At 44.5% G+C, this 12440-nt stretch overlaps 1 protein-coding gene across 1 annotated transcript in view; it reads left to right on the top strand.

Moving 5' to 3' along the window:
- The window catches only part of KAT2B (lysine acetyltransferase 2B), an 88533-nt gene that overhangs the window by 30161 nt on the left and 45932 nt on the right, over positions 1-12440 (top strand). Inside the window, exon 3 of the mRNA XM_079795320.1 lies at positions 12081-12226. Coding sequence (XP_079651446.1) covers positions 12081-12226 — 146 coding nt within the window. The remainder of the gene's footprint in view (positions 1-12080; positions 12227-12440) is intronic.

The raw sequence follows: 12440 nt of genomic DNA, 5'->3' as shown, positions 1-12440 counted from the left end.
TATTTTGGAGATATTATGTTAATAAAATTTATTATTATAATTAACTAGAGGCCTGGTGCACGAAATTTGTGTACAGGGGTGTGTGTCCCTCAGCCCAGCCTGCACCCTCTCCAATCTGGGACCCCTCGAGGGATGTCCAACTGCCCAGTAGGATTGGGCCTAAACGGGCAGTTGGACATCCTTCTCATAATCCAGGACTGCTGGCTCCCAACTGCTCGCCTGCCTGTCTGCCTGATTGCCCCTAACCGCTTCTGTCTGCCAGCCTGATCACCCCCTAACCACTCACTTAACTGCCCTCCCCTGCAGGCCTGATCACCCCTAACTGCCCTCCCCTGCAGGCCTGGTACCCCCCAACTGCTCTCTCCTGCAGTCCTGCCCCCCCCCCCAACTGCCCTCCCCTGCAGGCCCGGTCACCTCCAACTTCTCTCCTCTGCTGGCCTGATCACCCCTAACTGCCCTCCCTTGCAGCCTTCCTGGTCCCTCCCAACAGCCTTCCTCTTCTGGCCTGATTGCCCACAAATGCCCTCTCTTGCAGGCCTGGTCCCTCCCAACTGCCCTCCCCTGCTGGCCATCTTATGTCCCCTTGGGGGCAGGATCTTTGACCACATGGGGGCAGCCATCTTGTGTGTTGGAGTGATGGTCAATTTGCATATTACTCTTTTATTAGATAGGATTTCACTTGTTTTTTTAAACTTAAAAATATGTGTATAGCTCACATTATATTTCTATTGCATAGTGCTGGCCTAGAATATTTTAGTCCATTTTTTGAAATTATTTGATCTTTGGGATTAGTACAATCAAATTCATTTATAAAAATTTGACAAAGGGTCCTAACAAAGCACTTCAGTTGGCACAAACATTTCTCCTTGTATTAGTAGCAATAAAAATTCCTGATTTTGAGCCTGCTTGTTTAAATAGCAACCTGCTTCTGTGACCAGGAAAAGAGGAAACACTATTGTAATCAAAACACGATTGGAATGTTTGTTGACATTTTTGGGTCTTTGTTCTGAACTGTGCCAGAACAAACTGATTATTAAATTTGACTAGCAATAATTTCTTTTTTTTTTTTTTAAATATATTTTATTGATTTTTCACAGAGAGGAAGGGAGAGGGATAGAGAGCTAGAAACATCGATGAGAGAGAGACATCGACCAGCTGCCTCCTGCACACACCCCACCGGGGGATGTGCCCGCAACCAATGTACATGCCCTTGACCGGAATCGAACCTGGGACCTTCCAGTCCGCAGACTGACGCTCTATCCACTGAGCCAAACCGGTCTCGGCAGCAATAATTTCTTTATGTAGAAGGTTTTGATTATTTTTCAATGCCATCAGTTTTTTTTTTCCTGATTTATATTTAATATATATTCTAGGTATATATTACACACGCACACATATATAGTTAAACATTCTAGCAGGGAAAAGTGGCAATTGTTTATTACTATGGTTACCTCTGCTTACCTGCTTATTTACAGTAGAAACTTTCCAAGGAAAGTAAAGAGCTAGCATCAGCAATTACACTAGAACTTGTTTCTTGAATAGTATGACGTCTGAAGGGACTGCCAGTTTTATTTTCACAGACTATTTCAGACATTTAGATCATAGGCAAGTCATTTGACCCAATACGTTTTCTTTGGTCTTACCACATTTGCATAGACCTCGGCCACTTAATCACCCCCTAGCTCCCATTTACACATTGTACCATGCAGATGCCAAATGACATGGTGCTCAGCCAGCACACTGACACAGCCCCCTGAGTCAGCGTATTTCTCTTGGCTGGGTGTCCTCTGTTTTCCTAATGCCGCCTTTCACACACAGGTTTCAGAGTTGTCGGGACCTGTGAGTCTGGGACAGCAGGAGTGAAGGGGATACACTGATAATATTTGTCCTGCTTGCTAGAAGTTACTTTTCCCTACTTTCCTCTGGTCATGAAGTCCTGTTGAGCTTCTCTCCCTGCACCCCCCGACTCCCCCCTCCCGCCCCGCACTGCCTGAATTCAGGCTTGTTCTCTGTATTCTTTGGTTGTACCTGCACCAGCGCTGGGAGTACTTACCTCCATTCTTGTGCACCCATCTTCCCAAGGAAGTAGTGATCTACTCTGATCACATTCCCCAGCTTAACCCCTCCGAGCTTCCCATGATCCTCAGGATGATGTCCAACTTTAGCTGAGCCTGCCGGTTGTTCAGGCTTCTACTGTCCGGCCCTCCCCCCACCACCTGGGTTGCATTTTGGCCACCAGGCTGTTCTCTGAAGGTTCTTCACACTTTCTCCCACCTCTGCCTTAGATGTAGAGGCCCCACCGCTGCAATGCCTTTCCTTCATTTTCTGCCAGGGGATCCCTACTCACCTTCAAGGTTTCACTACTAGAGAACTTGCTATAGAAAATAAAGACCTTCTTGGAACTCAATTGCAATGCACCTTCGTGGATAACTGTAATGATCTATCTCCTTGTTGGTTTTCTAGACCAGACAGATGAAGGGCTGACTTTGGCTCTAGTTCCTAATATATTTAGTTCCTTGGGCATAATTGGGTTTATTCCTTCATCAATAAATATTCGTTAAATTCAGCAATAGTAAGTAACAAGGTGACTGGTTGTTTTTATTCACAGAGGCTTTTATAGTTTGTCATCTGTACCTGCACAGGCCAACACCAAAGCCACTAGACATGTGTGGCCACTGAGCACTTGAAATGTGGCAAGCTTGAATTGAAATGTGTTGCAAATGTTAAATGCACACAGGTTTTTTTTAAAAAAAAATATATTGTATTGATTTTTTTACAGAGAGGAAGGGAGAGGGAGAGAGAGTGAGAAACATCAATCAGCTGCCTCCTGCTCACCCCCTACTGGGGATGTGCCCACAACTAAGGTACATGCCCTTGACTGGAATCGAACCTGGGACCCTTGAGTCCACAGGCCGACGCGCTATCCATTGAGCCAAACCGGTTAGGGCAAATGCACACAGATTTTAAAGACTTTGTGTGACAAAAGAATGTGAAACGTTAATAATTTTTTTTTATATTGACTACTTGTTGAAATGAATAATCTGGTATGCATTAGGTTAAATATGACATATTATTAAAATTAATTTCAACAATTTAATTATTTTAAAGTGGCTACTAGAATATTTAAATGGACATATGTGGTTTGCACTATATTTTTACTGGACTGAACTCACCTAAAGGGCTCTTAATCTTAAACATCTCTTGTTCTCCATTTCAGAGCTGAGGTTACAATAGAATGAAGCCACCTTTAAACAGTGGCAACTCAGAAGGTTTCATTGAAGGAATTCGTTTGACCTCTTTTCGCCTTGACCTCCAATGGCCACGAACCAAAAATGTATTTGAGCAGCTTACAGATCCTACGGTTGCCATGCCCTTTGCTCTGGCTCCAGTGAAAGGAGCCAGAGACATGTTAGCTGCCTGCGCAGCTGCCGCCCGCTCACCCTGCCGGGCCTGTGGGAACTGGCAGGCTGTCCTCAAGCGAAGTGCAGGCCAGTGATACATGGAACCAGAGCTTAGTGAGGGTCACGGCACACGGTGACAGTGCTTCCTGTTCCCAGCCAGGCAACAGCTGCGCCCGATTCCTAGCAGCAGGCTTTTGGCGGCTCCCTCGGCGGCTCCCTGGGTATTTGCAAGTCGGGCACAGCACTGAGAAGGGGCCACCTTACACCCTCCTGCAGAGATGGCAAGACAGCAGAGCCTCCCCCACTCAGTCCTCTGACCCCCCCTCCCCTCCCCGCTGCCCTCCACACACGCCTGAGAGGGAGCTTTTCCCAAGATTCTTGGGAAATGATGTCGATGCTTTGTACCAGCCTCTCGGAAGACTGAAATGAAAGCAGGGTTGTTGCCATTTGACGGTCAAATTCCAGGTGGAGGAAAGATTTTTCAAAAAGGTTTTTATTTGGGAAGAATGTCAGATTTCAGAAAAGCCATGAGAATAATAAGTAAGGAAGAACATCCTGTGTATCTTTTGCCCATGCTTACCTACTGTTGTCGGATGTGGACTGGGACCAAGGCAGGTCGCAAGACCCGTCTGGAAATAGGCTTCCCGCAGAATCCTTAGGAAAGGGTCTCAGGAGTGCGTGCGTAGGAGGATTTGAGGTATAGTGGTAAGACCTATTGGCGGTGGAAGGGTGTTCAGGGCACAGATGCCCCCGAAGAGGCTGCCACACGGCCTCAGCCATGACCAGGTGGCTTAGCTCCATCTCACTGTGGAAGAAGTCCAGCCTCTGGAGCCACGCCAGGCTCAGGAGGAGGGCCAGGGGCCCGGAGATGCTGTGCCATCCGCCCGCATTGGCATCCAGAGCTTCAGTCGTCTAGCTTAGTCCCTGTTCTCCTCTAGCCCGCTTTCGATGCTGCGCTTCATCCCACGCAGCTGCCACGGTGCACCTCAGGCCTTTGCTAGACTTTGATTACAACGCCTTGGTTTGGGAAGGGGTAAGCTTCCTTTCAAACTATCCAGTGTCTTTTCTGGCTCTTCCTGGGGCTATGTTGGTGCCTCCCCCTATCCAATCCCTTTCCTGAATCTTTTGGGTTTTGTGCCCTTAAGCTATCCGATCCTTTTCACAGATTTTCCCAGGGGCGACTCCTCCCCTTTATGGCCACTGTTTTTGCTCCTATTCTGCCTCAAAGTTCTGCTTTATCATCTGGCTTCCACTGCTCATGTGCTTAGTATAAGGCTCTCCCCCTGTGCTCCATCTTGGCTTCTACTGTGCGTGTGTCCAACGAAGGAATTTCCCTCTTATTGTTTGTTGTCCCCCCACCCCCAAATCTGGCTAATGGCAGTCGTTCCCCTGGAGACTGGAAAGCTGGTCTTTCCTGGCTCCTCGGGGATTAAGTCCCATGTGTCCACTGGGGTGTCTGTGAAGCTGTAGCTTCCTAGTTAGTCAGGCTTAGCCAGTTTAGCTTCTCTTTTTCAATACCTAACTAGCTACCTATGCGAACACTACTAGTAACTTTGTGCCCTATTTGTTTTGTCATGTCCTCTCTCTCTCTCTCTCTCTCTCTCTCTCACACACACACACACACACACACACACACACACACAGACTCATATATATGGCATGCAATATATAAGTGAGTCTGTACGTGTTGTGTGTGTGTATTTATATGGTCTTACTTCCTTTTTCCTGGACCATATAAGAATAAGTTGCATATACATCATGACTCTTTTCCCCTAAATACTTAAATATGTATTTCTTAAAAGCACATTTATTATTTTACATAACCTCAGTTCAGTTACCAACTTCAGTAAAATTTAACATTAATGTAATACTTTATTTAGTCTACTCTTAGTCTTATCAGTTGACCCCAAAAATGTTCTTTACAGCATATTTTCCTCTCATTAAACATCTAGTCTGGAATCACATGTATATTCAGTTGTTGTATGAAAGGAAAACAGTTAAGTCTATTCACACCCAACAATTCTCACATCCAGAGTGTGGGTTTTTCCACACCAAGCAAGTCTCCAACTCTCTGGTGGACATCAAATGGATGTCCTACAATTTAACTCAGTTCTGACAATGATTGCTTGTAGTCATTGCAGACCCCACAGGCTAAGGGCTCAATACTCCTTCTTCTTCCCACTGCAGATGCCAATCTCAAGTCCAGTGACTATGTGCTTCTGACTGACCTGCTATAAATTTGAGGTTCCCATGACTCCCTCCTCAAGTTCGATAATTTTCTGGAGTGGCTCACAGAACTCAGGAATACAGTTTACTTTCTAGATGAACAGTGTATTTTTAAAAAAATATATTTTTATTGATTTTAGAGAGGAAGGAAGAGGGAGGGAGGGAGGGAGGGAGGGCGAGAGAGAGAGAGAGAGAGAGAGAGAGAGAGAGAGAGAGAGAGAAACATCAATGATGAGAGAGAATCATTGATTGGTTGCCTCCTGCACGCCCCCTCCTGGGGATCGAGCCTGCAATCCTGGCATGTGCCCTTGATCGGAATCAAACCCGGGACCCTTCAGTCTGCAGGCTGATGTGCTATCCTCTGAGCCAAATCGGCTAAGGCTAGATGACCAGTGTATTATACAAGGATGGAACTCAGGGACAGCTGGATGGAAGGGATGCACAGGGACAGTTGTGGGGGAAGGAGCTGGGAGCTTCTGTGCCTCTCCACGTGTGTCAGCCTTCCAGCACCTCACATGTGCACCGACCCGAGAGCTCTACCAACCCTTTCAGTTAGGGTTGTAATGGAGGCCTCATTATGCAGGCATGATTGATGAAACCATTGGCTATTTCAGTGATGGACTCAACCTCCAGACCCTCTTCCCTCCTGGAGGTGGAGGGCATGGCCTGAAAATTCCAACTCTCTAATCACTCTTTTGGTTTCCCTGGCAACCAAGCCCCCTCTCCCCTAATCCTTAGGGGTTTCCCAGAAGTCATTTTAATTAACATAAACTCTGGTTTGATTGAAAGGGATTTGTTATGAATAACAAAAAACACTCATTTCACCTTTATTGCTCTCATTACTTAAGAAGTTGCAGTGGTTTTAGAAGCACCGGGCCATGAAGAAAGACCAAATATATATATTTCTTCTTATAAATCACGTATTGTAGCAGGTCTCTTTAGTCTCCTATAATCTGGAACAGTTCCTCGGCCTTTTTCTTTTATGACTTTGACAATTACATGGAGGGATGTTTTAAATTAAACAAACCTGTTAAAGAGCTGGGAGAAAATACATGTTGTTATCTTTTGTTTATGTAAGAAAGACTTTTGCAAAAGAGACCTTAAAGAAATTCCAGCCATAGATTTGACTTTCTAAAAAGTTTAAAATTCCTATATGATCAAAACAACCTACCAACCAACCAACCAACCAACCAACCAAATGAATCCCAACCAAATCCAGGAACATTTGCCGTGAATAGGACAGACATAAAGCTTTTTCCAGGCAAGCAAACAACAAAAACCCCAACATTTTATCAAAGCAGGCATAGGACATGAATAGGCATTACACAAAAGAACAAATACAAATAGCCAGTAACATAAAAAACAACTCTAAGGGCATTCGAATGAATGCAGACCAAGACAATGGGGGACCTGCATTCATTTTTTTTTTTTTTTTTGAAAAATTGATTAAATTATTGGGAATGATTCTCCACTGTCTGCAAGGGTGGGGAAGGGGGTATTCTCTCACACTGAAGATTTAGTGTTATGAGTTCTGTTGCAGATTAACTGCTATAGGTTTGTGCATTGTAGTTTACCGGGGTTTATTTCACTTTATTTTGTTTTAATAATGCTCCCAAACTTGTGTAGAAGAGGAAGAAACTTTAGCCTCCTAGGTTCTCTTGGCCGGTCTAATACTTCAATTGATGTGAGACAAATTAACAAGAGAAGATAACCAAATTTAATTGCATACAATACACATGGGAATCCCACATACACGAGAGGTTCCAAGACAGAGTTGAAATGAGGACCTAGTATATGTGACATTTTGGGCTAAGGATGAGGTAAGGCACTTTGGGGCTTCAGAGGGGAGGAAGGTCATTGTGGTTGTTAACAGATGTTTGCCCTGCCATATAGATTGGTCAACACAGTTATTTCTGGTGATCATGCTTATTATGGGCAAGGCCCCTAAATTAAATTCTTGAAGGGAGAGGTAAAATGTTCTCATGAGTCTCAGGTTCTTGTCTCCCTTCAGCTCAAAATAATTCACACGCCAAAGAGGAACATTTTGAGGAGGCATTTTCTAAATCCCTATACTTGTAAATAATAGACATACCTCTTTAAGAAAACATGCTTTTAGATCATTGAAGGGAACCTATTTGCATCCGAAAGGCTTCTTTAGAAAAGATTAAGAGAAGGATTTCTTTCACTAATGAGTGACCTTTTTGGTTAAATATGAGTTGATGTTTCAGGAAAATAAATAGCAGTTTACAGGTAGAGTGAAGTGCACCTGGGTGTTGGCATGGGTTGGGGTTGGTTGTGGGTTCCTGAGTAAGTCCTATCTTAATTCTGGTCACCAGCCCCAAAGAGTCAGGGGCAGTCTTCAGCTTTGGGAGAGATGGGGTTGTTTGAGGGATATGATAGCAGAGAGGACAGTCTGGAGACTATTTTGCTTCTGTGAACTTGAGAGCCCAATGACCACAGAGGTAGGAGTGGGGAAAAGTGATGACTCTGGGAGAACGAGGAAGCTCAGCTGAATCTGGTGACTGGTAGATCGTATGTGGGAGGTAAAGGACAATGAAGGAATGAATGACAGGCTCCTTGGCAGAAACAGGGCTGGCCAGAGGAAGTCCCCATTTAGAGGAGGGCCCTGAGGCTTTTACTCCTCGAGCCAGGTTTGCCGCCATAGTGGTCCACTCACCGTGTTGGGATGAGAAGACTGTGAGGTGCGGCGTGTTGAAGATCGGAGCTTGAGGAGAAGTTAGCTGGTGATGCGGATTCGGTGAGAGGAAAAAGCTGAGAGTTAGATGCTCAGAGACCGAAAAGGAGTCTTGGTCAAAAGAAGCCCAGAATGGGAGAGTCTGGGAGCATGGCAGCCGGAAGACCTAAGTATTTATGGTGTGGTCATAACTGGCCTTATCTGGCTTTCTTAGCAGAGGGAAGCTTCTCTTTCAGAGGAACTTGTCCACCTTATTTTTTCCTTCTCAAGCAGATGGCTTACTCCCTCTACTTTCCTCTGATCTTTCCTCACCCCATCATTCATCCTAGGAAGCTTAACCCTTTCCATACAGTGTCATCCTTCTGCCTCAGGATACCCCCTTCCAGCCCAGCCCACCTTTCCCTCATTCTCAGAGGAAGAGATGCCATCTCTGCTGTAAAAGTTGCCCTCATTTGTCCAGTCGAGCCTCACCCTGCCTCCCTCCTGGGAAACTCGCTACTTCCCTTACACTCCCCCCCACTCAGAGATGTGAGGAGCGGTCCAGGAGTTCCTCCTCAGCAGGGTCAGAGGGGAATGAACCTCCGCGGGTCTCACTTCAGCATTTTAACTTTTATCTTCTCTACTCTTCAAAATACGCCAGAAGATGGTTCTGAACTGGTTTTTCAAACCATGGACTCCAACAAGGAATGGGGATGCTCTTCCTCTCCCCATCCCCAGCCTTCTGAAAATAGGGGTGTCTAGCTCTTTATAATCCTGACTAAGAATTCGTTTGGTAAAGTGTTTTGTGGGTTAAAGTGTTTTGTGAGCCACTGGTTTTAACAATAACTCATGGCACCTTCTTCCATGAGTTAAACCCACTATATGTTAGCACCTTAAAGTGTCTCATAACGTGGAGAACCTGAAGGAATTTATGTGATATTGCAGACTGTTTACTTTTATAGCTTATCACTGGAAAGAGATGAAAACATTGCAAGGTAAAAATAGTTTAACCCTTTGCACTCGCTTGCTTTTTTCTCGATTCCTTTATTCTAATGCTAACCGTGTCGAGTCACACTCGACATCTGAGTGCAAAAGGTTAAAATAAAATTATTCCTGTAAATAACTGACATAAAAATCTTGACCTACTTGTCTTCAGAATGAGGCCTGTGTCCCAGAAGCTTCAGGCTGACCTCAAGGGAAATTTTTTATTCTTCAGAAAAGAATGACCTGGCAAATGCACTACTTAAAACTCTAATGGAGGCCCGAAGTCTAATTTCGGGCCTCCATTAGAAAGCGAGGAAGCCACATATTGCATAGTCAAGTGTAAACAAATAGATTTTAATAGTAGTTTTCGTGTTTACACACATATATACTTGTAATTTTTCCATGATGTAAATTATTTATGTTCTTAGAAACACTTCAGTCTATTACTCCTGTTCTGTTTGATAATGTAATGATACATTGTTGGGATTTTCAGGTTTAGATGCATTATTAGAGTTTCTCTGCAGTATCCTAGGCAGACAGATCACCAAAATTTCCCTCCTCCCTTTTACCTTAAAAAAATGCTCTATACAGATGCATATCCATGTACGCGTAGGTGTGTGCGCATGCACGCTCATTAGCAATGGCCTGTGACCTTGGGCCCATCACTCTGCCTTCCCATTACTTTCCACATTAGAAAGGAACTTAAGTTGGGTGGCCTCTGCCCGTGTCATTTTAACCTCATTAATCTTCATGGACCTTTGAAGGCCCACTCTCTTGGGTATTTAATCCTCCTCACGCTCTAAAGTTGCTTTCGATCCAATATCTTAGTTCAAGTTCTTGCAGAAGCAGACTGCAAGACAAGGATTTGAGTGCAAATAGTTTATTTGGGATGAAGTTGGGGAGTGGAAACGTGAGACAGGGAGGATAAGGTGGTCACTAAAGGGTGAGCTACTAAGCCAGCTCTCACTGTGGGCAGCTGGTGCTTAAGTCTGGGGGAAAATGCGGGAGCCAGTGTAGAATGGTTACCTCACAGTTATTCCATCTGAGGGGTGCGGGAGGGCAGTTTATACTCTAACTTCTCTAGTCTTGGTTGAAGGCTGCTCTTGAGGGGCAAGAGGGTGGCAGAGCTGATTACTAGTACAGGGATAGGAAGCCAGGGGGTGTGCTCTGGAGTAGTAGGGAAGGGATTATGGGTAGGGCACTCCCAGCATTTTCTATCCCAGGCTCCCGATTGAGATTGTGGTTTAATGACAAGGTGCCTGGAGTAGACTGACGCATGTGACACCTTGAAGTATTCCTCAATAACCTTCAGTTCCACCTTCCTTTAAAAAGTCAAGGAAAAGCCTATCACTCTTGTCCATATTTAGTCTTTCTAGATCATCTCAAGCACTTCTATGTCTAAGCTTTTTTGTTTTTTGTTTTTTTGTTAATCCTCACCTGAAGACATTTCCCCCCCATTGATTTTTAGAGAGAGTGAAAGGAAAGGGAAGGGAAAGGAGTAGGGAGGGGAGGAAGGGGGCAAGAGAGAGAGAGAGAGAGAAAGAGAGAGAGAGAGATAGAAACATCAATGTGAAAGATACATTGATTGGTTGCCTCCTGCACATGCCCCATTGGGGGCCGTGATTGAACCTGCAACCAAGGTACGTGCTCTTGACCTGGAATAAAACCAGACTCTTTGGTGCTTGGGCTGATGCTCTAACCATTAGAAACACGAGCCAGGGTGTATGTCTAAGCATTTTAAACCAGCACACCAAGAGCAACACCTAAGAGGACCGTGCCCATTAAGGGGCAAGCATAGTGATAGGTGCTGGGGACACAGAAATGAGAGACATGATCCTGGCCCGCAGGAACTCGAGGGCTAGTGGGTGAGTATTGGATGGCTTACCTAGATGGCCTTTTCAAGTGGGAAACGACTTGAAGTGAATCAACTAATCATAAAAAATTTGTGGGTGCTTTAGAATTTGGGTCCAACATTCTTCCCTTTTAGACCCTGGTTCTTCCTTATTGGCTGAGTGACATTGGGATGAAACAGCATTCAATCTCTCTGAGCCTCAGTTTCCTCAGCTGTAAAATGGGATTACTGATAACCTACTTTATGGGATTGAGGATTAAATAAGATAACCTTGAAAAATGGATTACATTTGGGTAGACAAGAGGCATGGGAGAGAGGAATGTCAATGGTTAGGTCACTTAACTATAATAAGATGATACAACAGGGGTAGGAAAAGTGGTTTTGGAGGCTTGATCATGGAGGGTGTTGAATCTCAAGCTCCATTAGGAACTTTGCTGCAGAGACTGAGGTTTCAGTGTGTCTCAGAAAGGCTGAGGGAAAGGGCCTTCATTCAGTCTTTACACTAATATGATATTCTTGTCCCACTTAACTATTCACAGGATCTAGAACTAAACTTTCAGGGAGTTTAGTTTTAATGACCTTCAACTATAGACCCCCAAATCCTGGATCTACCTCTAAGACCACAGAACCCTCTTGATGTGGTGGATAATTTGCTTATATGGAAATATATAAGAATTTAGCACCATCACGACCAGACTTAGAAAACAGCCACTGGTCCGTTTTTGAGGCTAAGGCTCAACAAGGTGGCAGTCTCTTAATTACAAGTCAGTTTTGTGAGAAGACTTAGGTCTTACGGGGTTCAGAAATATCCTCCACTTACCATGCAGTCTAATGGATTGGTGTCCTGGAAGGTTCGTGAGAGAGAATCTTCCATTTTGAAGTCAAGATGGTTTGCGATTTCCAACTAACTTATCGCATATGTTCCTTTGATCTTTGTCTTAAGCTGCTCACGTTTCCCACTTGGAGAATGTGTCAGAGGAAGAAATGAACAGACTCCTGGGAATAGTGTTGGATGTGGAATATCTCTTTACCTGTGTCCATAAGGAAGAGGATGCAGACACCAAACAAGTTTATTTCTACCTATTCAAGGTGCGATTTCAACATTTTAAAAGGCTCTTCTTCTTTCTCTCATGGTTTGAATGTGCGTAGTTTCTGTACCCCAGGTCACGGGTGGGAAGGCTCTCAGCTCATGATACATTTTGCCCTCAGGGTTTGCTGAAGCATGCGTTTCTTCATGACACAATATACGTTAGACACATGACTCTGCTTGAGAGCCTTTATACGTGTATGCCTTTATTTGCTT

The sequence above is a fragment of the Cnephaeus nilssonii genome (assembly GCF_951640355.1).
Source record: "Cnephaeus nilssonii genome assembly, chromosome: 17".
NCBI lineage: Eukaryota > Metazoa > Chordata > Mammalia > Chiroptera > Vespertilionidae > Cnephaeus > Cnephaeus nilssonii.
This window is presented reverse-complemented; position numbering and strand designations above follow the sequence as displayed.